General features: G+C 38.8%; 1 protein-coding gene across 1 annotated transcript in view; it reads left to right on the plus strand.

Annotated features, from left to right (window-relative positions):
- The window catches only part of LOC103903045 (colorectal mutant cancer protein), a 159,957-nt gene that overhangs the window by 70,757 nt on the left and 63,396 nt on the right, over nt 1-25,804 (plus strand). The window contains exons 2-3 of the mRNA XM_009284174.2: nt 14,822-14,935; nt 21,871-22,013. Coding sequence (XP_009282449.1) covers nt 14,822-14,935; nt 21,871-22,013 — 257 coding nt within the window. The remainder of the gene's footprint in view (nt 1-14,821; nt 14,936-21,870; nt 22,014-25,804) is intronic.

Below are 25,804 nucleotides of genomic sequence, written 5' to 3' on the forward strand. Positions count from 1 at the left end.
TGTCCCCAATTTTTGGCAGGTTAAAAAAAAAAAAAAAAAAAGACATGACAGGTTATTTTTTAATGTTGCTGCTCTTTTCCAGCAATAACGCGTTTTAGACTTGGCCCTTGCTGTTGTAAATCTGATCCTTGTCACAAAGTTTTTTTTTTAAAAATATCTGTTTATCAACTTAAATTTCTAGAAAGAGGCTTTGAGATTTTATGCTCTCAGGGGCTTAGATATCTGTGGCAGCTGAGAGTGCTGCTTCTGCTGCATACTCAGCATTGCAGCTGAAATAGGCAAAAATGGTGCCTGCAAACAGAGACAATATTAATTGCTCCCTGCAGTTAAGTAAATAGCTTCATCGGTGCATAACAGGCAGGAGGGAGAGGGTTAATGAGGGGCTAATTCCATTCTCAGAGGGACCACAGGGCTGATTGGAAACAGCTGCTGTATTGCAGGCTCTAGGCTGCACAGGGTCATGCTGTGGTGAGCCTGGCAGCTTTGGTGAAAAGTGGGAACAGGAGAAGAATGGTATGTAGGGAAGATAATAAACAATCCAGAAAAGAAAGGACATAGAAAAGTATCTTAGGCCTGGATCCCTGATAGAGGAGAAATTGTAACAGGCAGGAGAGAAAGAAGGGAGAGTTTGGGCTGGAATCGCAGACCGGAGGAGGGGGTTGCAGCCATCTGCATGCCCTTGACCTCTGCCTGAACGTCAAGGCTTACAATTAAGTCAACATGGTATAGTGTAGGTGTAGCTTGGATGTTAAAACAGCACAGCTGTGTTAATGGCATGCTTAGCTGAGCTAGCTAGCTCTGTTAGAAAGTGGGGGAATGTTGCTCAAGATGGATGCTGGGTATATGTGGCAGTGATTCACCAGAATGCATATTTCTGATGGCATTTGTCAAAATATGAATGAAAATAGGAGTTTGGTTCATTGATGTCAGCAACACAAGAGTCAAGTTATCCACAGTTCTGTAGGATGTGAATAATTCGGTTAATTGTCATCTCTGGTACATACCATCACGTTGTCACCTGAAACTTGGCTTCTTTCTCTTTCTACACCTGTCATGTGCATAGACATGTCCTGTGTTCCTGCTTACATACCAGTAGTTGTTACCAGTATTCATACACAAAACCTTTCAGCAGATGCCTGTGTCTGCATTTTGAACCGATGTTTGCTTCTATGGCTGAAGATACTCGTTAAAGCCCCAGAAATGCTTTAGCTTAAGCCAGAGCCTACCCTCTTCATAGAGGGGAAACTGCTAATGCCTTTCCCACTGCTTTTTCCTAAAGACAAACATTTTCTCCTGCAATTGATACAGTTCGCTGAGGAGGGCGAGGAAACCAGCTTCAAACTTCTCAGCACAAAGAACCATGGAATTTACCCCAGAGATATACTTGAGAACACAAGGATTGCTTATATACAGGCTAGATTGACCCAAATGTTAATGTAGCAGAGGCCAGTGATGTAATATACGCATAGATTTAGCTTGCTGACAGCCAAAAATAGTTAGCCTTGTCAGCTGTGCGGCCAAGCACTATCCCAGTGGGCTGTAATGTGTCGAGCACCAGAACTGTAAAACCAGAGTGCTCCGAAGAAGGGCAAAAGGGAGGATCAAAAGTGAAAGAGCATCTTCTGTTTATTAAATAGATTAGGACATGTCAGCCTCAGGTAATAAGGGAGAAAAAGGAGTATATGTTTTGAGAGAGCATCATAAATTCATGAGTGATATGAAGATCAGAAGGGACAACAGTTATCCTTGAGGTGCAGAACATGCAAAGCAATACCAGGGAAGCATTACAAATGTATATCCAGTTCTTACGCTTTTTCTTCAACTTCTGTGATTCACCACTCTCAGAGGCAGAATGCTGGACTATCAGCCTGTGGTCTGGCCTGATACAGCACTTGTTAAGTATGCTCTTTCAACCAGGAAACTTGCTTTAAGATGGGGAAAAATGTGATCCTATTTTTTTTCACTGATGTTTTTTCAGTTAGATTGGAGTGGTTACTGTTTCATTATTAAAATTATGTTAAAGATAATACTTTTTAATATGTCAAGATTTTAGAGCCCACAGAAACTATTTTTGAGAATGTAAATTAAAAACAAAATGATGCACAATGTAATTCTTCACCTGAATTATGAAGTATCATGTTACACAAATGGTGAAGCCATAGAATATGAAAAAAGTAACTTCCACTTCCATTGTACCAAATTATGTGAGTAATATGCCACATTCTACATAAAGATAGAAATGAGAATGCTGTATGAGTGAGGAACATGCTCTGTGAAGAGTTAACACAGAATAGCTTTAGCTTTGGTATCAGCAAGCGTTTGGGCCTATGTAATGTGCAGGGGTGAAAAATAAGCCATGTGTTAAATGGATTAATGCAGTGTTGATCCTCTTCTGTCAGGACAATTAACATGAGTAAAATATTTGCCCTACTTTAAACAGATAAGGAGGTACTGTGTTGTGTTCCTCTTAAGATTAATGTTCCTATATGGGCAGCAGAGAGCACAAGATTTATTTCCTGAACCTTATGTAGATTTATAGCTGTGCCAGTTACTGCTTGAAAGCTTTTTATGAGCCATGTTCACAGCAAGTCTTTTTTTGTGTATGTTAGTGAAAGTGGTCATAGGAAGGAGGCAGACATTTTGAAGTGTTAAGTGGGATGTGTGACAGGTACAATGCCTTTAAATTATAAATTTTGTCTTGTCGTGACCCCTGGTTTTCTTTTATATATGTGTATATGTGGGCATGTGTTTGTATGATATAAACATAAAAAATGTATTTATAAAATACATTATAAATGCATTATAAAATGCTTTAGAAGTAACTTCCTGTGCTGTCCTGCCTTCCTTAGAGAATTAGTAATGTTTTTTGTGTTACTATTTGATGATTTAAAGCAAAGAAAATTACACTCAAGGAGGGAATGACAATCTCATGGGATGTGCACTTTCCATGGAACCGTGCTCTGGACTCATAAATATCTATGCAACTCCTGTTTATTTAATAGGATTGCATGGGTGAAATAGGGGGTTGAATTTGGCATTCAGAGTCCAAGATAAGGAGTGAACCTGCCTTGGGCTTGGTAGAGACAGGCACGTAATGGTGGAAATACTATGTAAATTAATCTCAAAATGTTAGAGCAATTGCTATTTTTAATTTTTGTTTGAGTGAAGCTTTCAACTTTGCTAATTATAAGCATCTGCAATTTCATTAAGTGCAATTAAATTTTGAGTGTGTGTGTATATACCAGTGAAGATTAATTGTCCAGTAGACACTCTAAAACATTTAGATCTTAACTTTTATTCTTTTTCAGAGAAGTTGCAGGGAAAAAGTCATATGAAACGAGTAGTCTTAACCAAAATACATAGTAGTCTGGTTAGAAAATGGCTTTTCCATTTGCAGAAATTTTTGACATTTAAGGAAATTGTTACGCATTTTTTCCTGACAAACAAGGATTTTTTTTTTTTTTAACGTCAATTGAAAAAGAAAATGGAGGCATCCTCACTTGAAGAAGAACTAAAGCTTCATCTGTTAAGTCCCTGTATCTGAACGTACGATACAAAAGAACAAAAATGAGCTCTTTGTGGGAGGAGAGGTTATGAGAAACAGAGTTAATCTTGTACTAGGATTTACCAGACACCTTTTCCCACCCATGAGTTTTGCAGACAGAGTTGTGAACTGGGCTGAAATTCTAACCATTACATTCATGAATGACACTTAGTTTGATTAGCTTCAGGTTTTTGATTACTGGCTACTTGTACCTTTGAATTACTTTTGATGCTATCTTTACAAATTGCTATCACCAGTTGACTCAAAGGTTCTAGTATGGTTTTGTCATGCTGTAGACACTTGATTCTCTGCAAATTTTACAGCTACTTGCTTTTATATTTGGAGAAGCCTGCTGAATAAAAGCTGAAAAAGTATGAAGCCACTTGAGCAAAATACTATGCCTGACGCTACAGACAAAGATACCGTGTTGGATTATTAGTCCAGTGCAGAACAAAAGAAAATATTTCTCCTAAACGGAATATATCCAGGTGTTACTGAAATACTAAAAAACTGATCTACGTAAATTTCTATTCAGTAAACAGATTGAAGTGTGCCAGCTGTGCAGACTTCTCTATGCTGGTGCAATTGATAATAAACATTTATCAATGTTTATTTTGACCTTTTCAGTTGTTCGTGCACTGGAGGTACCATTGCTTAAGATGTAAGCTATGTAGTGACTCAAAACAAAAAATACATTCATGCAATTGAATTTCTTTCAAAAAGTCTCATTCACGAATGGTATATCTCTGTGCTGCCTGCTTCCTTCTAAAGGTAGTTGACATCAGGAAAGAGTTTGAGGCATCATGCAGAAATCTTGCATCAGGTTTTCTGATGGTTAGCACCAGATCCGAACATGCAAATAACTGGTATCAACTGGAGGACGACAAGATGGTGGAGGGCACTTTCAGTTTCTCAGTCCTCTGACTCACTGCTTTGGTCTCGCAGAAAAAAACCTAGTGGTTTTCACTAATGCAAAGTTTTTTTCCATGGTTTTCCAGAAAGAGGAAGAGGTTTTAAGTGGAATTCTTCAATAGGAGATTTATTTCAAATGAGTTATACCATAGAGAGCAAGAACTTATTTGGATAGACCTATGGACTGTTTTTCGAGGGAAGGGAGTTTCTTAGGATAGAATGTAGAAGTTGTGCTTGAGATTCTTCTTTATTTAACGTGCTTTCATCAAGAGTTGAGGTTAGTTGTTTATCTAAATATAAAAAACCAAATACTAGTCACTGATGTACTAAAACCCAGCTAAGCAGATGCTTTTTTAGCTTTTTCTTTTGCAAACAAACTCCTCTAACAGTGTTGTCGTAACTCTCTTTTTGAACCTTTCCTTTGCAACATACTCATTTTTAAAGCTGATTCATCACAGAGCGTTATCAGGGTTGCATTTTGCAACAGTGATTGTTTTCTAACCAATTTGTTAAAATTACAGTTTCAGTAATAACATCCAGTGCAGTGGGAAAACTCGACAGGAAATAATGCGGTGTCTCCCACAGTTTGCCATCCATTTGCAAATCTTTCAGTAAAATCAGTCAGCTTTTCCCTGGTGTACTGACTGGGTAATAAGAAAGAGGAGGCAATGAAAGATGCAGGACTCGAAGTCTGGAAATGACAAAATGCACTGCATGTTGCTTATAAGTGAAATACTCAAAGATAACTTTTACAAAGGTTTATGGCATGTAGCTAGAGGGAAATTGTGGAAGCTTCCTGCAGGAACTGAAGTTATAGTAGCATAGGTAATTTTCCTGCCTAGGGATTTGTATTAAGTTTGAAGAAACTAATTCCCCTTGGGGAAATTGCGCATCCAGTTTTGAACTGGTTGGCTGGTAAAGATTGCTAGGCAAAAGAACTGAGATCTGCCTAAAACAGCAAGTCTGACCTAGGGGACAGTTGCTTGTGCTAAGAATTGACCTGCAATAGTGAGACACTGACCTGGGAATGTAGCACGGAGAAGTCTGAGATTCACAGCCAGGAGTGTAAAGGTGGGTGACACTTGGTAAACCGTATACAACTTGAGTATTGTTTATAGTATGTTATCTTTCTAAAAACATTTTAAAATCACTACTTGCTTGTAAGCCGGGAGGTCACTGGAGACCTCAACTCGTTCTCCACTCACCCTGGAGAACGTGTAACTGGTGGGTGCAGTTACAGGTGCAAGGGGTTCTGGGAGGAGCAGCCATCAGAAGCCCTATGAAGAGGGGATGGCTGGTAGCCTAAGGTTAAAGAAGCAGGGAGGGGAATATGAAGGTCTCAGAGATGCAGCTAACCTTGGAACGATGAAGTAATTAAGAACTGAACTGAATGTATTTTGTTAAGCAAGGACATGCTCATCCAGGGAATTTTTCTGCCACAACTGGGGGCTCTAAAGTTGTCTAGCTGCTTTTAAAAATTGTTTTAGAGCTATAGTTTTGGGAGCTGCATAATGGATGTTCTAATAAAGCACTTTCGGTCATGAGCTGACTAAGAAAAGCTGCGAAGATGTTTTCTTTCTATGAATTTCAAACAATTGGACAAGTACGTTCTAGGGGGTTTAGCTGATGGGTTTGGTGGGGTTTTCTTACTTTTTTTGTTTTGTTTTGTTTGTTTTCCTTGCTGAAGCATCAGATTTTGGCTTATGATGGAAACAGAGTGCTGGATGTGGTGGATCACTGATTTGACCTGGCAATACAAATTTTGTTTCTTTAAATTTATTGTGACAGCAGATCATGTGGGTGATGCTGGATTCAAAGATCCTTGTATCACTGTGAGTACAGCTTTATTGCTAGTCCACAGTCTTATCTTCTGAAATCAGAAATAATTTTCTGGTCAAGAAGTTTTGAAAAGAACGCAAGAACCATGGGATGCTTTTTAAAATTATTATTAAATTAGCATAGTAAGTAGTATTGAATTTTTGAGTGGCTCTTGAATGGCGATCTCTGTTTTGAAAGATCTGGATTGTTCTCAGTCAGAAGAGACTGAAGTTGAAGGAGCAAGTTAAGGTGATGTAAAAAATGGTGGGGCTGTTGGAAAACAAGTCAATGGGGATAAGCTTGCAGCCTGTCTGTGACGTTGTTGTATCCAGCACTAGAATGTGGGTCACCTTAATGCTAAATGCAAAGGATTGAGTGAGGTGCATTCTTGGGATTAGTTTTCCTCTCCTTTCTTTCCTGAGGGGAGAGTGTTATGCCCGTCACCTCAGCGGTGGTCCTTGCAGACTGGAAAGAAACAGTGAAGAGGGTTTTGGCATCCTGAGATTTACAAGGGATAAGGACCTGCACTGCACCTCACTGTTTTTCTCCCTTCTCGGTTCATTTTACCCAGTTGTGTTGGGCAGAATGGGAGATTCTGGTCTTGCTTCCTCTTTCCATCAATTCAGTGATAAAAAAAGAGATAATTTGCCTTACTTAAATTATATTGAGAGTAATTGTAAGGAGGGTAGGAATGCTAAATAAGTTCACTGAAGTGGGATCAAATCCGGCTTAGTATGGACATACCAAGCCCTCCCTAGCTCATAGTGGTGTATTAATATAATTTTTTATTTTTATTTTTACTTAAAGAAAGGCTGTGGTTGCAGACAATGTGTTGAGACTGAGTTGAAATCAAGACAGTATTTTTGTCCTAAGCATGGTCTCCCCACCACCCCATTTCCATCCCCTGCATTAGTGTTACTTTGCTCCCTCACTGGGAGTGGAAGTGGCAACAGGTTCCTCCCTTGGAGGGCAAAAGCAAGGCTGAGCCTTCATACATGGTGCAAAAGCCAGGTAAGAGGCTATCAGTGTGGACATGTGGGCTGCTCTGCAATGGGACAGTTGAGTTTCTTACTCAAAATAGTAAACTTTGCAAAGAGTAGTTGTTTTGTGCAATCTCCAGATTCAGATGTTTGTCTCTTTCGGTTATTTTTAGGTCTCGTTTTTAGGCTTTTCTTCTCATGTCACCTAAAATTTTCTTCTCCATGAAGGTGTAAACATCTGTTGTAATAGAAATAGAGCCATTAGTCTAGCCCTCAGGCACACTCGAAGTACAAATTAGCACCATGCTCTATTCATCAAGTGCGAATTATCAGATTAATTTTTCAAAGGAAGATCTTTTTCATGATTACATCCTTTTTTTTTCTTTAATGTGTTCTAAAACTGATCCTACTCACTGGAATAGCACTAGATTATCTGTTCTATGACATTTTTTTGCCCAGTCTTGTAGTGTATTTTCTTTATCGAACACTTTTTACTGTGATTAAGGTGGGAGTTTTTAAGAACCATTTTAAGAAATAGTTTGAAGTACTCACAAGTGCCTGCAAATGTTGATTTCAAGTTAAAAAAAAAATCTCAGTTGAACTTGTTTATAAATAATGCAAACAGATTGAACACATCTTCTGCAGATTTTTCAAATTAAAACAAAGTATGTCTTACAAACACTTGGTCTTTGTTTTTCTAGATTTTGGATGGCTCCATCCCAGCTTGTGTTGGCACATTATTTGTTCAGTATTGCACAAGCATATGAAGTAACTGTCTAATGTCTAATATGACAATAATTGCTTCAGCAGCATAGTCACAAAACGTCCATTTTTGTATGTCACTCTAAAAATTTGTAGGCTTTTTATTAGCACATAACAGTTGTTTCAAACATATAGTTTCAGGGCATGTTTGTAGGCACATCCAACAATTCAGTGGTACAGCTTTTTCAGTCATTTTGACTTTGCCTTAGGTAATTACTTAAAGGTCTGTTGACTGTGGTATTTCAGGGCTATGCTCTAGAGATCATACAGCTGAAACTGTCTAGGGAATATGGAGCTGTCCTGTCACTGCTTCTGGGAGATGGTTGTTCTTTTAAGTTTTTCCACTCCATCTTGTCAGTACGTTCACAGAAGTGGACTTTGATTACATTTATTTCATCACCTGGACCATAAAAATACACCTTTCATGGAGCATGGCCAGGAAAAGGTGGCATGAAAATCGTGTAGCACTGAGAAGAAAAATGGTTGAGAGTAGCTACACATTTATATAATGATCACTTTAACTAAGTGTATTACTTGCAAGTAGTGCTGATCTGTGCTTCTGATAAAATGTAAACTTGACAATGCCTCTGAGTTTTTACGTACAGCAGATGTCTGTAGCACAAGTTTCATATCTTTAACTTCTGTCTTAGAAAGTTTTTTAAGCTTGGCCTAGATTTTACTTTGTTTTGCAATTTTTTCTAAGATGTTTCCTGGTTGTGTGAACCTGTGCTATAATTTCTTTTGTATTTTTTGTTCTGTGTAAGTTTTTCCTCTTGCACCTTTATCACAAGTCTTAAATATGTCTGCTGTGTGTTAGCATGACAGGTTCTCATTCACCTCAGCAGATGAGTGCCAGCCTTTTCTAAGCTTTTCCTGGGCTAACCCTGATACTGTTGTGTACTGCCATTAATGAAAGTTAGCAATGCACAGCACAATCACAGCCCTAAGATTCCTGAAGTCAAAATCCAGGCAAGGTTTTATTGTTCTGTGTCTTAAAATGTGTTTTTCATTATGAACTTACATTACCAACCTTTTTATTTCCTTGACAGCAACTGTACATTTTAGTCATAGTTCCCTCTTTCCCTTGAAGAAGAAGGGTGTCAGAAAATACAATGTATAGATAGCCATTTGTTGTTGTTTCACCCTTTCTGCAGTTCTAGCTGGAATTCTGACTGTATTTTTCATGCTATCCTCTATACCTCCCATCTCTCATCTTACAAAGCAGCTTGGGTTTTCAAATCCAGTGTAGCATCCAGTGTCATCTGATAACAAAAAAACTGGGGAGGTTTTCAGAGATGAGGCAGAGTTCTGAATACTTGATCAGGTGTTTCTGTGTATCCTGCGTGTCATTAAAATAAGTAGTAGCAATACACAGAAAACATCCGTGTTGTAGGTTATTTGCACTAAACCATGCAAAATGCAAATGGGAGACAGAGGAGAGAATGTCGGAGCCCAGTACTTTCTGACCAGGTATTCCACGTGTGGAGGGTGTCATGTTTAACATCAAATTTACTTATTTGAAGATAGTTGATGTTACATGGGATTTCTGATTTAGCAGAGTGATACAAAACATACTGAAAACACAATACAGACATAAGTTACACATAGCAGAATATAGCAATTGCAATACACAGTTCTATCATGATACCAACGTGATTCCCATTACCCGTCTGTATAATACGCTCACTGTCACAATGCTGGGCGTCCCCAGTCTCTCTAGGAAGGCATCCATGGGTTGAAACCAGCTCAAGCCCATTGCTCTCTTTGAAATTCTTTTGTTAGTTTTCTGGTTTTCATACGCTATGTATATACACATCCCCCTTCTTGGCCTGGCTAACTCCTGGAGACATTCACAGTCTTTTAATGAACACAGGGAGAAACCTTTCCACCACCAACTGATCCACTCAGCTGTTGATAGTTGTTTATCTAAAGCAAAGACCACCCTCGGGTCCCCTTGGTGTTGAGATCAAGTCAGCTTCTTTGCAGCAGCTGTGATCCGTAAAACCCTGCATTATTCCCTGAGCTTCATGGGCACATCGCCCTGGCCCATCTCCTCTGAGCCTTCTTACATGGTAAGAGTTGCAGTCACAGTCAGTCACAGAGGACACACATAGAAGAAATAAAGTGGTCTTTTGGTGTTTGGCTGTTTTGTATTGGTATATGGGTTGGTATGTCCTTACCGTGATCTTGATGCTTTTATGGGTCCCTTGTTATGCCAGAGGTTACATTTCTGAACATCTATTCCCAAGCTGATGTGCAGCAGTACTGTAGCCAAGGAATGCAGGAAACGAGGAAAAAGATAAGATTAGTTCTTTAATTTCACAGAGAAGGATGTGCTTAGGTCCTTTTGTGATTTCTCTGTTGAAAATAGCAAACATAGGCAGTGAGTACAACTGGTTTTAGCAACATGGTTTAATTAGTCTGGTTCCAGGCTGAGGGAAAGAAAAACGTGGATCAAACTTAGTGATGAGGATCACAGTTCACAATGGCAGCGAAGAATGCTGAGTATAAGAGTAGTTGTACTGCTTTGCAGTGCTTTAACTTTAACCTGTCATTTTTTCAACACTCTCCTTCATTGCTGTTTGCATCTTTCTCTTGTTTTGTTCATGGCCTCAGAACACTTCCAGCAATATGTACTACAGACATGTCAGTAGTCCCCTGCTTCCTTGGCATTCAGTTCATATCGCTATCCCATCTGCTTTTGTATTCTTTTCCCCACAAAATTCTTGAGGAACCTGGCTGTCAGCAAACATTGTTTTTAATTGTACCCGCGTAGAAGATTTCACAAAGCCCAGCACCAAAAGCAGTGTTTAAAGCACTGTGCAAAATATACATCATTAAATCATGTCTACAGTATTCTATGAGATGTTTTAGAAGCAGGTATAATGGGGAAGAGACTGCAGTCATAAAGGAGGCTGGAAGAGACGTCAGGAGGTTGCTTTTCCTAAGCTTGTGCTTTTTTGTTGTTTGATTTCTTTTTTTTAATTATTGTATCTTTCAAAACTTAGCTGTACAGTGGTTTGCATTTTAAAGATAGCATGCTATGCACAGTTTGTTATTTTATATTAATAAATAATTGTTATTATATATTTACTATATAAAAACCTGGCAGGATAGTATTGGGTATAAAATGTGGTGTATATATATGTTTCAGTAAACAACCTGCTGTTGTCCTTGCAGAAAATTTCATAGAAATTGTAGCTTCTAAGTTAAGATAGGTGATGCATTTTTTATTAATACACTACATCTAATTTCTTTTCTGAAAGAATTCTTATTTCTTTGGATGATGGTAGAGAAGCAGGTTGGTTGGCTTGTCTGATCCCTTTTCAATCATTGCTCTCACATGTGTTGACCGTGCCTGTCCTGTTGGACAGTTTGGGTGCATCAGCATCACATAGTGGGTTTTTTTCCTGGTGGAATTCAATACTAGCTGTATTGGATCAGTATAAAGTTTATGAACAAAACTGGCTTAGTCAGTGAACTGTTTTCTCTGTATGAAGTAGTTCTCTGTGGGAGCTGTTGCTTAAAGGGTCAGACCAATGTGTTGTACAAACAGAAATCTTTTGCGGAGTCTGTGTTAATATTTACAAACTACTGAGTTTTTGATCTGTTTTGTAATCTTGTGTCATTAAGAGGCAGCCCACCTTGAACTATAAATGTCTGTTATGAAGGTTAGTGATGGTAACTCTGCCTCGTCTATTGCTGTTTGCTATGGGGAGAAAAAAAGCGGTATGCCATATGGCTACCTCCATTCTCCTCTCTCTTTCCCAGTTGTCATATCCCATAGTGATTCAATGCTGCAGAGTTACAGTCGTGACTGACCGACTGCCTTCCGGTTGAGATGTTTAAACGGAATCTTTCCAACTTTAATAGTTAGGCTTATTAAATTTGAATTCTAAACGTGAGGGGTTTTTTTCCCAGAATGACTTTTTTTTGTTGACTGTAGCTCTTTGCTCAGATGTTTCCTTGTTTGTGTTACAGCAACATCCAAAGATCTGTGTTCCAGTTCCCACCCTGCTGTGTGCTATACAAACACACTGGGAAGCATGGTCTGTGGGAACACTCACACCTTAAGGGAAGATGCAGCAATACTTTAACACCTTTTTAAGGAATTGGGGAGGAGAGCTTGGCTCTGCCAAGAAGACACAGCTACGCTAGCTGTGTTAACCTTATTATATGTTGCAGTAGTAGCTGGAGGCACCACTTGCATACGGCTTACTTACACGTATGCTGTGTGCACTGGGTACATGCATGAAACCGAAGAGTATCCCAAGCAGCCCTCCTCTGTGTATGATAACTTCCTGTTCCTTGGTCTGCCCTTTCAGTAACTTTCTTTTTTTTTGTGTTGTTTTATTGGTAGTTGGAAACTGGACTGGTCCAATTTATGAAAGGAAAGGATAATTTTGGATAGTAAAAGATGCAACAAACTTTCCTTGTAATTAGTAAAGAAATCCTTTGGTTACTTGGAGAAGAGAGACCCTACATTGAACAGGGAGGCTGATGTAACTCACGTCTTGGATACCCTTGTTTGGCAGGAGCTACCAGGCCAGGCAGCAGCGTTGCTATAAAACTAGACACAATTCATGCTGTTTCTTACCCAGTTTGGGGTGTGCTCGGGGATGTGAGGAAGAACTTGAGCTGACTGGAGTGTGGGAGGAGGACAAAGACAAATCCATAGGAAGTCCGCCTTGTTAGTTCCACTGTTCAGAGAACAAGTTGTTTTTCATTGAGATTTTTAAATTAACGGTGTCCTTTTATATTACAGCACCATGTGTATGGACATTATTGGTCTGGTATTTAATTAAAACCACAGCTGGTGATCATTTAATTATAGTGTATGAAAGGGAATGTTAGTTACTTGACTATGTAGCATTGTTTTATTCAATTTAGAGAATTGTAGCCATTTTTTCATGTATTATTTGAAAGCTGTAGTGAAGGATGCAAGATCTGATGAACAAAACGGTGAACTTCATTGCAACATTTCCTCTCTGTTAAGGAAATAAGGTGAAACAGCGGCTTACAAATTCACTAGCTTTCCTGAAAATTGGAAGTCAGTTATGAACAGATTGGTACGATTAGGCTGGTTCTTGTTTCTCCACACTGTAAAACCAGTGCGTAGTTTCCTGTGATAGGAAGGCAGGCCTTCTGCTGAAGGCCAAGAATACTTAAAGATATTCAAGGTGTTTCTGGGTTTATTAGGAGATTTCAGCATACATACTTGAAAGAAGCTATGTAGCATATGCCCGTAGCAGGCCTGAATTACTGTTTTTTCACTTGAAAAATGAGGCTGCCTCGAGAATCTTGAACGTACTTCAACATAAAATTGTGTACGTGTATATTTGTACTGAAATGAATAACCGCACCTGTGTAAGACGCTTTTGTAGCTGACATAATAAAAATGCTTTCGACTGAACTCACAAATGAGGATGTCCACAGCGTCTAGCATAACTAGTTACACTGCACTTAAAACTGCAGAATTCACATCTAAAAATCTTCATAAAATTATGTTTTCTGTCTTGAAGCCAGAGGTGGCCTTTTCTATAACAATGGGAATACTGTATGTGAAGGAGCTGTTGCCAAATGATCTAGTCTCTCTGCTGTCATAGAGCTACATTCACAGGTCAGTACATGAAAACACCTATGGTTTTGCTGGCTTCCAGTATTGTAAAGGTAAAATGGAGATCAAAATAGGACTCATTAGCAGATTGACTGTAAATGGAACAAGAAAAATAACTTAAAAGTGAACCGCCCAATAAAGTGTCAGAGTGAAGGACTGAAACTGGCTGGAGGACTAGAAACAGGGTTTGTGTTTCAGTCTGAATCTTGGCAGCAGAGCGGTGTTTGCTGTGTTACTTGGTCTGGTGTGAAAGGTCACTTTTGTTTTCTCATCCAGTATAACTTGGAGTTGTTTCTTTACTACTACAAAGAAAGATTTCGTTACTAGTGGCTAGTTTTCCTCTTGGACTTTTTGGTTGTAGTTGTCAATACTGAGTGTTGAATTCTAGCTGATGCCTTCGGTGTAATGATGAATGGGATATTTCAAGAGAGTGTGAGACAGGAAGAGAGTGTGTATGAGTTACAAGTATAGGATTCTTTTAAGAATTGTTCTCAATTTCTATGTTACGTAGCTAACGTAATTTAGATGATGTTAGTTATCCTAGTCTGCTATATATTTCCACATGCTATCAGTTAAATGTAGAACGTATCTTTCATCAAAAGGATCTGCTGCAGAAAGAAAAACAGGTTCTTCATGTGTGGCTTCAGCAGATTAGAATCATTGAAACTCACTGACGTGGGACCGAGGAGAACAACAACTACAGAGCTGTAGAGTAAGCTTTAGTTGCAAAATAAAAGCGAATCCTATGCATGGAGTAATTCCCTTTACCAAACTGATAACCTCTATATGTCTGAAGGCATCAACACATGATACACCTTCTTTTATAATACAAATCTGAGTCAACATTTAATGTCAGGTTTTATAACACAAGACTCAAGCTACTTCCTAGTAAACTAATGTGAGGACTAATCTACACATTTCCAGCTGGATTATACTTAATTGTATTTATCCTTATAACGTGTTTTCTGATGAAGGAATGTGTGTGCTGTCTGGAGAGGAGAATTCCATGTAAAAAGTGTTTAGTAGCATGTGGATTTCTTTTAGACTTTTGTTATACTAAAGTTCTTATTAACTACTGCAGAAATCCACAGATACTGTAGCTAATGTATAACTACTTATCTTCTTTCAGATGCTACTGCCACATGGCTAGTGAACTGGTTAATTTGTTTCTTTCCTTTTGTCTTCTAGCTTCATTTAGCAGCCCTGGCGTCATTAAAGGGAGACATAGTGGAGCTTAATAAACGTCTACAACAAACTGAAAGGGAGCGTGACCTGTTGGAAAAGAAATTGGCAAAAGCACAGGTGAGCAATAGTTCAAGATTCTGAAGATGGTCCTTGATTATGTGTTGTCCTCGTTCTTCAGAGAGGAATGTGGTGTGTGAGGAGAGGATAAAATACCTGAACAATGTCACAAGTGAAAAGAATTTTAAGACTGCAAGAAACATAGTTGCTGTGGGTTTTAAGTTTTATGTGCTGATGACATTCTTCTAAAAAATACCAAGAAAGAATTAGATTAGTTTTGTTTTGAAGCCAATATAAACAGCGACTATTTGAAATATTTTAGAATATAAAAATTGCAGCATACTCTCAGTGGATTAGGTAACTGATTGCAGACCCTTCCACTCCTAGGTCAGATTCAAACACAGCACAAATTAACACCGATCAAAAGCTATTGGCAGTGCTTTGGTGGTATGTGAGAAATGATTTGTGATCTCAGTCTAGCTTCTAGTAAGCCAGTTTGTATGTATCTGTTGTGGAAAACATAGTCAGTGGAAAGCCAAGGGATTGAATAAGAATAAGGTCTGAACTCTAATGTTTTCACAGTTCTTCAAAAAACAAAAAAAACCTTTTCAGATCAGGATAAATGTAGAGAGGGAAATGCAAACGGCGAAAACTGAACTATTGTTCTTAATATTTCTCTCTTCTATCAAAAAGATCTCTCTCTCTTCTGAAAACCTTTGTTTTCAGACACTGTCATTCTGGCAAATACCTTTTATAAGTACTTTACATTTCAAAACTAATTCAAAATATATACTAATTTATACTTGCATAGAGACAGTCAAAGCATTTTGTCCTGTAAAGTATAGCATCTTATTTGTTGCCCAGGGAGGTTGTGGAGTCTTCTAACCTTGGAAGTACTCAAGCCACCTGGACCCGGTCTTGGGCAACCTGCCCTAGGTGACCGTCCTTGAGTTGGGTAAGGGGTTGGATGAATGACCTCCAGAGGTCCCTGTCAACCTCAGCCATTCTGTGATTTTGTGAATTTAGAGTCTTCAGTATTCAGTGCATTTTGGTAGGGGCTGGTATCTGTGTGTTAATTAAACTCAAGCCAAACATAGAAATGTTTAAGCAGTCTAGATTTTAAGGCTCTTACTTCAGTCCTCCAACCGTATTTTGGCCCTTGTCTGCGTTCCCTGATACTTTTTCAGCTACCTTTAAGGTTTTTGGGCTTGTAAGTGATACTCTTATTGCAGACCATCAATGCAACATCCAGGAATAAAAAACACTTTCATGTTTTTATTCCCCTTGATATGTGAGCCAGAGCGACACTGGGAGTTAACATTGTTCATCAGCTATAATCCTGAGGGCCTTTTCTAATTTCTACTCCACTCTGAGGTAGAGTCCTCTTTCTGACATACAGTTTGAGATGAGGTTGCATTTGACAATCATTAAACAATCAGATGGACCCACTGTATCCAAACAATCCACATCATTCTGCATGACTACACTGACTTTGTTGTTATTTATAACTCTGCAGGGTCTTGTGCTAACTGCAGGTTTTTGTTAGTGATTTAGTTTTATTTCCAGATCTTTGTTTAAAAATACATATATCGTCTCTCAGCCAACAGAGAGTCCCTTGTAGGTGCTCCCACACAGTAATGAATCCCTATTGATGGTGACTGGGATTAAGGATCAGTCCTTAATCCCAATTAACATGTGCTCTGTTAGCACAAGATTGTTTGCTGTTTTCTGTGGTGGGTTACCAATTATGCATGTGTATGTAGTGCTCCATTTGTAATGCTGAGGGTTTTTACATGATCTTGGGCTGTGTGCTTGTGAACACAAATGTAGTGATGACTGCTATCTGAACTGTGAATAACACAAAATCAGAATATCTGAAAGCTAGCGTGGTAGCTAGCTTTCACATTAAAAAATTACTTTTTAATGAACAATTTCTATAAAGTTTTAATGTTTTAGCTCTTTTCAATTTTTTTTTTTAAAAGCCGTCAAGTGGATAGAAATTTTTTGGGATGTGTATTAAATAAAATACAACCTTTCTTAGAATAAGCCATTAAACAAGCACAGCTCATCTGTTCAATGTGTTGGCTGTGTTTAAGGACTGAGACAGACTCTGGTGAAACTACTTTACCTTTTCTTCTTTTTCTAACTGCATCACTTCCAAGTAGATGCTCCACTTAATGTAATTTTTTGAACTTTTCATCCCACTCCACAGAGATTCATCCAAATTTGTATCATGTATCATATCATATCATTTTTTCCTCTACAACCTCTGTCTAATGCATTTCTTCCTCACTAATGCAGCTCAGAGATTCAGAAGGCATAAATTAAATAAGAGGTGTTTGAGGTTCTGCATAACCATATTCAGATGCTAGCGGGTCAGTATTAAATCTCTATTCTGCATCTGGACTATACTTACAAAGGCAGTGCATGTTTCATTTCAGCTGGCGTGGTAAATGCTCTCTGGAACAAATAGCTCTTAAAACACATTTTTGATAATGCCTTTCCCATCATTTCATAAGGCACGTGAGACACTTTGGAAGAAAGGATTAGTGATTTGCAGAGCACAGGTGATTTGGGGAACCACAATTCAAGTAATAGATGAGAAATAGTGAAGAAAGATAGTTGGATAGCCTGTGCTTAAAATTTTGTAAAAGGACGTAATAGATTACTGGCTGTTGTATCACGCTCATTTCCAAAACTGCAGTCTGTGGAGACCTGCTATAGCATTTGACTACACCCTTCTATTATTTCAGTAAGACAGCAGATCTCCTTGTCTCTATGTTTGTATCGGTGTACAATTTGGCAACAGAGTGCTCTCTGGAATGAAATTTGCTGTAAAGTACCGGTCAACCACAACTAATGTCTTCTTCCAAAAATCTTTCTGTGGTTGTGAGAAGAAAAGTAGTGCTTTCTACTAGCTCTGTCTGGCACGGTGTCCTGGCTTTCATAATGATAAATAGTGTATGTCTGAAGGGAGAGCATAAGAAACGCATATAGAGAGTTGTCCTTCTTCATACTCCCCCACCTTTCTGCCAACATGCATGAGCAGGAGGCTGCATCACATTTAATAGTCCTCTATGGTCCTATCCTCTGTGGATTTATCTAATCTTCTTTCTAATCCGTCTACATTCTTGGCATTTCCTACATCCTGTGACATTGAGTTCTGCAGTTTTATGATAGAACATGGGATTTAATAACATGCTGAATGTTTCAGCAAATACAACTAGAACAGGCAATTCACTTAACTACATCTTTCTTACCGTTTCATCTCCGTTCACAAGGTAGTCCTGCTCTCTCATTCTTTGTGCTTAGTCCTTGTAATTTTGGAATTTTATAATAGCTCTAGACACAGGGTAACAAAGACTGTGCTGTATCATTCTGGATCCTGCATCACACAGCAGTAAGTCCCATTACTGCAGTAATAATTCTTTACCATCCTCTTGATTATTCAGAATACAGAGAGGGACAGCAGAATTTCAGTACAAGAATAAAACCAACACTCTGTAGGCATATTAAGAACATGTGAACTTCACAGGAAGGCTTTAGTTTCTCATTTAACAAGTGACTTGAAATAGAAATGTATGGTGTTCAGATGAATGTTGAAATGACTTGTCCTGTTGTGTGATGTCCTTATCTCACATGGATTAGTCCTGTGAGCTTGTATTCTTCTTCCACATCAAGTATACATAGAATATGCCACCAAACAATTAATTCTGACCATGCATGTTTTCATGATGGAGGATTTGGCATGATGGACTTGTGTTCATACTTAAAATTAGATGAATGGATTGCCACTTTAAAATCTGCCACTCCTTTTAAATTAAAATACTGTATTAGCTGAGCAAAGATTTTTAGCTCCTGTGAGCCTGTTAGACAGGTTTATCATTGTGGCTTATTCAGGTGATGACTTGTATTCTTGGTGAACAAAGCCATAGCCAGTGTTTCTCTCTGCAGGGCCTGAGGCACTGGGGGATCTCTTACCGCGCGCTGCTGCTGGTGGTTCTTTTTTTGTCCTCTGACGAACCATTTCAAATTTGACATAAAGGTTTGCACTGGTAGTGTTTCTTGCACTAGGAATTTGTCTACATTAATAGGCAGTAGAATCGTGTGTTGAGACAATATCCTTGGGTTAAAATATTTTCTCTCTTCATCGTTCTCCCTCATACTCTTCTTGCTCTTGTGGTTGTTTCCCAGCATCAAGTGTTTCTGGGCATTGTTAATTTATACTGTAGTTGAAATAACCTTTTTAGTCTGTACCAAGAAGCAGCCAAGGGTTGCTTACACTGAGAACTGTACTGGAAACGTCTCTCCTGAACTCAACAATTGCTCATCGTTTGCAGCCTTTTAGTGGATTATCCCTGTGTTTGCTTTCTCAGAGAATTAGAGCTCTTAATCGTTTTGATCAGAACTTAAGTATGAGGCTGGAAGAGGGATGAGCAAAAGGGTGTAAGGTATCTATCTTAAAAAGTTTGTGTGGCTGACATGCAAATAAATTGCAAGACCTGAATGTGTACACCTTGGAAAGAAATAGGAACTGGTGGCAGATCCATTGTTCTGAGACTCAAAGGACACAGAAACTAAAGAGGATGATGAACAGGTTCAGTATCCCAGAAAAAAACTTTAGCAATGGGTACCAAAACATGCATTTGTTTCTTTTCCCTTTTAAGCTTTGAGATGAATGTGCCATAATAAGGAGCAATCCTGTATAACCAGAAGAATTTTCCATTGCTGCATTTTGGGATTCATACTGAACTATGTTTCCATTGTTTGGATGCTTTTGCCTTTTTTAGTTGAGACTTGTCATGGCTGACCAGAACTTCAGAGACACGTAACTCTTTACCCTCCTCGAAGGCACAGCAGTCCTTCTTAGCATCATGTCCTGTCTTTCACAGAGGTTTCCTTTCTGCCTTTTCCAGTTACTTTTGCCCAACATAATCCAAGAGCCCTTTTAAAAAAAATCAAATGTGAAGCTGTTGTCTTATATTGCCAGACTGCTGGTTGTTCAAAAGTATGTCTGTCACTAAATGATGGTTATCCTGAAAAATGATGACGGAGAAATGGCTGGAGAAAACAGAAAGTAAGTCTGGTAATGTGGCTGAGGTCCATTAGCAAGAGTCCATATATCTGCAGTCAAGATAAACAAATTCTGCTTTTCAGTGCATAGCTTAGAAAGACAAAAGTTGTTGTGATAAGGTTTTATTTCTTGTCTGAAAATAATTATTACACACTCCGTCTGAAACATCCTTTTGGTTTAAAAGAAAACAGTGCGCATAATTGCTTGATCTGGATAATGCTTAGGTACCATTTGTGGGTATCAATGTGTGTCAGAGGAAATTTAGGTTTAGAAGGGCAGAATAAGCAACTCTTTATTGCACTTAAATCTGTTCTAAAGCTTTTGTTAAACATCTTCTCTATGTTACTTCTGCACTTTGAAAGCCATGGTAGTTCTTCAGCCAGATACGATGTTAAGATACAGAAACGTGCGAAATAAGTCGTGGAATGATCCTACCATAAAGAGTCATTATAATATACATGTATAACCACGTCAGTTGCCAACATGAAGTCTTAAAAGCCAGGTGAACATTATCAGTCTTCTAAAATGTGACCCTTTGCTCTCCTCTTCAATGTGAAGATACGGTCTGTTTGTCTTAGTGTAGGTGAAGGTGCTTTTGACTCCCGCTGGAGTAAGAAACTGTTTTGTTGTAGTCTGTGGAAGAGTGCTCTAATGTCTGGGCTACCTTTCAATATGCGTATTCCTTTAACTTTAAAATAGTGAAATAAATTTTATTTAAAATTTAAAAGAAAAATATTATTGAAGCTCAATGTAAATTTTAGTTTTCAAGCAGCCTTTTATGTAGATGATGTTCTCAAGCTGTGAATGTGAGTGGCCAAAGAATATGAGGGCAAGCTATGAAAATTCTGGCTTACCTGCTAGTTTGGGTATAATTTTCATATTTATGATACAAAGGGTTGAGGGAGTTACCTCTATGTAGAGTGTTTACTTGATTTGAAAAAACAAGTTTTGATGCAGCAATGTTGGAGAACCTCATACATTACTATAAATTGTAGTCTTTAGAAATGCTACTAGAATCTTACATTGCAGGTCTTCAACTAACGAGTGAGGTTTTTATACTGTCAGTTGGCTTATGAATTTTCTTTTATTGGCAGCATAGTACATACCATTCTGTGGTTGCAAGGAGGCTTGACTGTTTCCTGCAGGGAGACAGAAGCAAAAAGTTAGAAGTCTTGCTCTTTTCGGCCACTACCAAGCATAACTTCAATCAGCATGCACTGTTGAATTGTAATTACAGTAGATTGTAATTGTTTGCTGTAACTGAAGTAGAGTGTTTGCTGGTGTGAAGAGTAAGCCAGAGAGGCTGGATTTAAAATTGCATTGGAAGGAAAAAGGAGGATTTTGTAATATGTATAAAAAACAAGCAGCCATGTAGCCTTTTAATTGTTCAAATAATAAGCATTTTATTGTGGAGGATTAAAATAATAAAAAATATGCTATGTTATCTTTAAAGGCTAATAAAAACAAATACTCATGCTAGAGAAGAAGTCATAACCTCAAAGTGTGGTTGCTTTTCTTTATAATAATGTGGTGTCTGCCTTAGGACTTGTTCTAATTCAGACCACGTTGGGAAGATCCTTGAAGATTCATGATGCATCATGAATCTCACGGATTCAAAGACGAGATATTTATAGCTATTTTGAGTTGCAGATGGCGTTTTTTGTTCAAGTAGGAAGGGCAGCTTCTGCTCTTTAGAAAAAAAAAATAATAAAAGTACACTGCATAGTCTTTCAGTTCCTAAAATCTTGTAATTACATACCTTTGTGTACCTGTCAATATTTTGCATCTGTCCTTTTCTCTTGCTAAGGCAGTGTTGGTTTGATGCGTAAGAAAACCATTAATGGTGTGCACTTTTGCCTTGTATCTGATCTCTGTGCAGTTATTCATAAGACCCTTTCTGTTCCTTGCTTCTCTGCTTTAGTGTGAACAATCCCACCTAATGAGAGAGCACGAAGACGTGCAGGAGCGAACAACACTACGCTACGAGGAACGAATCACAGAGCTGCACAGTATCATTGCTGAATTAAATAAGAAAATTGATCGACTACAGGGAACAACAATAAGGTACAGCAACTTCCTGGAAATTCTGGGCCAATGGAAGAATGGTGCAAAACATGATATGAATTATACTCTAAATATAATTTGATGATGACTTTACAGTAGTTAGGCTTGTTGTGACTGGTACTGAGTAGCTAGCTGCCCATAATTAAGGTGTCTGTTCTGCAGAGTATCATCCCGAGGCTGAAAAGTGCTACATTCTCTCTGGCAAAATCACACTTTGCAAAGCCTAATGAGCACTGCAAAGAACTGCACTGTGCCATCTAAATATTCCTTTAGCGTAACATACATGCCAGGGTACCAGATAAGGGATAGCAATTGTGGATAAAGGAAGATGTAGCCACCCAGCCTGCACCTCTGCTTTTAAGTTTATTTTGTGGCATCCTATAGATCACCGAAGTAAAATCACTTGTGGTGAGAAATATGGTTCAAATGGATTTCAGTAGGTTTTGCATCTACTTGTACTGGTGTTTGTGACAGAACACAATGGTAGAAATCACGTTGTTGCCTGTCCTTGGAGCAGCAAAGCATGGAGTATTACACTAGGTCATTACTTGTGTTAAAATAAACTTTACATTTGACTACAGGAAAACACTTATTTTTCCTCACTTGCTTTTACCCATTATTCTCAACCTAGAAAAAGTTGGACTAGAACGAGGAAGGAGCTTCTTAAAGCTTAGCTTGTGAGGATGCAACTAAACTATGAGAATCTATGGATTTTCTAGAGAACATCAAATTAGATTTGACACTTTCATAGGTAATGTTGACATGGTGTTCTACCCATGTAGCAAATTTTCAGTTTTCCTTGCCTATTAGCTGCAAGTTTTTTGATAACTGCTTCATTTGTTCTTCCTTGTAAACGTTTCTACTAGCACAAGGCAATGTTGTTACAACTACTCACTTAACCTTTCATGAAAATATTTATATGCAAAAAGAAAAAGGTTTGAGGTGCCATAAATAAAAGAAAGCATCATCACACATGTATACCACTATAAAAGCAGTGACAGAATCACATTATGTTAATGTTACTTAAGAAGATAAATACTGCCAGCTCTGAGATGATCATAACTAGCAATGATCATGGTGAGATTTTTCAGGTAAGTATTTTCTAAACTGGTAGTACTTCTCTGAAAAAATCCCTGCGACTCCCGTGTTCATTCATGCTTGATACCTCTGCAGACAAACTTCCCATTCGTCTTGTTTCGAGTCACCTTTCTTTTCAGCATGATACTGGCTGCCCATCCCACCCTCCTCTCTGGTAAAGCTCTACCAATTGAACAGAGAGGTTGAAAAGCAAAATCTGAGAAGCATGAGAGCTGCATTGATATTTTTTTCTTGAATGACAGAAGAACTCTATGACATTTAAGAAAAATATTACATAGAAACCCTAAAAATTGTTTGTCTGGAGTCCCTGTGGCAAGCTAAATGCCAAGTGGTGTTCATTTACAAAATACTGGAATCGGGTGGATACTGTGAGTGTTTAACCATGTCCATAAACAAGTCAGCTGTGGCATACACAGGAAAGTGAGGCGTAAGAACCGAGCTTGATAGGAAGTGCATGCAGTTTTGCTGCCCCTTTGGGGGGTGCAGGCTTTTGAAGGCATCAGACCAATACTGCTGCAACAGGTGCCACACCACTGTCGTGCCCCACCTCTTTGGTCTTACTGTATGAGAGCTCGTTTTGCTCAGACAGCTAGGATGCCTCCTCTGGTTTTATTTGTCCTGGTTTTATTAGTAAGAACAAAAATGTTTATTAAGTTAGTGGATTTTTTATTTCCTTTAATGATTGGAATAGCTTGTTTTCTTTGGCAGGCCAATAATTTGGTGTCTGGGGAACAGAGGAGTAATATTCCTCCTAAAAATGGCAAGCAGAGGTAGAATTGGAGGGATTCCATAGGGTTTGTAAAGACAACTGAAAGAAGGAAAACTGATGCTTCCTGCTGTGACTTTCTGTAAATCTGCTCTGGGATCTACTTGTGTCACTCTTGAGAAGCTGTTCCATCCCACAGAGCGAGGGTGTTGTAATTGCTGTCCTTGCTGGGACAGATATGACTCACAGTGCTCCACCCTTGGCTATGGGGACTGTGAGCCCAGGAGCTGGAACAAAACAGTCCTGAGGGAAAGGGTTCTGGGAGCACGGCCCTGCTAGGGCCTCGGCATTTATACTTTCCTCTAAACCAGGACACAGGAGGGATTTCAGTTTTGATTTGACTCTTGGATACTTGCAAGTAATACTGAGTGGAGGCTTTACTTGTGCTATCACAAAGTTTAGGCTGTCTTTCTGGAAACAGTTTTCTTGAGTTTACATTAATTGCATAACAGATAAATGTTTCCCCAGTGTGACACAGAGATTGTTCAGTGTTTTCATGTATCATTTTTAGGCTGTAAAAATAAACTAACATGTAGCTTGATGTACTGCTGCTTTCTGGCATTCTTCATGGTTCCTCCCAAAACCCAAAAGTTTCATGGAGGGTATTTGACTATCCTGCTTAAGCTATATTATCTTTAAATTTGTAGCTCTTTGTTTGAATGCGAGTAGTACCCTCAGAAAGTAGGGCAGAAAGTAAGCAGAAAGAGTGTTTAAATCTGAATAAGGTATTGCAACAGTTTGAGGAGTGTTGGCAGGCTGTGTAAGCTAGTTAATGTTCTCCATTCTGAGAATTTTTCTCTCTCTGTTTTTTGGTGGGTTTGTTGTTGGTTTTTTTTTTTCCCCTTGCAATGCCAGGGGTTTTACACAGCTTGAAGTGTAATGGCTTTTGCTCACGTGGTGTAGTAATGCCAGCTCTAAAAGAGAGCTTAAGTCATATGTCAGTGTCTGTGCCTCTTCCCAGGTATATCTGATATGCTGATCTCAGTAACAGCACTTACAGGAGTATTTTTTAGAATTTTCCAGGATTGTTCTAGGTTTGCTAGCCATTTCTTGGGTACAACAAGTTCCATGTGTGCGGCCACATGAAGTTAGCTGCTGTTCTTGCACTACGTTCTTCCAGCATTCCCTAGGGAAAATGAGGTCACCATGGTTGTGGGAGCAAGCCAACATTTATCTGCAATTGTCTCATCTCCCTGCTGCTGCTCTGGACAGCCCAGCTGGTTTGGAAGCCCAACTTCACCAAAAAAAAGCTGAAATAGAGCTGTAACTGATTTGATATTAAGGCTAAAAAGAGAGTTGCCTATACTCATACTGTGCAAGTAGACGAGCCTCTTGCTTGCCTAGTTCTTCATGTGTGACAATGCAGAATTTACCCACTACCAGCTCAAGAAGGTAGCAGTTTGGGAGCAAAAAGACTCCACTAAAGAAGTGGTCCACTAGGATGAGGATGCTTTTTTTATTTGAGCAGTCTGGAGACATAAACCTTGGCTATGTTTTTTCTTGGAAAATTGTAATTGTGTGACAGTGTCTCAGTGTTCTTGTCTACGTTATTAGGGAGAGAGTGGGAGGAGGTGGCTAGTATTTTGCTTAAGTTCGTTGTAAAACTCAAGTCACAGGCTTTCGTCAAACTCTGCAAGACTGTTGGGCAGAAGAGCCCATGATGATCGTGCAGAGCACATTTTGTCAGCTTCTTTTAGAGTGAACAGCTTTCACTGAGTGATGCTAGCTTGGGGATCCTGTTAGCATGTTGAATGGATGCCGGTGGCAGTGTTACCCCTACTTCTGCTGTTCTATTTGTAGAAGACAAATTTTTTGTATTGCAAAGGTTCTCTGTCCTTTGACAAGGTGTATGCCTACTCCCATTTTCTCTCCAAGTGTGTACAACTTAGAAGACAGCAAGGCCAATCAAATGTATCTTCCCAATTGT

Source organism: Aptenodytes forsteri, unplaced genomic scaffold, assembly GCF_000699145.1.
Source record: "Aptenodytes forsteri isolate BGI_AS27 unplaced genomic scaffold, ASM69914v1 Scaffold69, whole genome shotgun sequence".
Lineage (NCBI taxonomy): Eukaryota > Metazoa > Chordata > Aves > Sphenisciformes > Spheniscidae > Aptenodytes > Aptenodytes forsteri.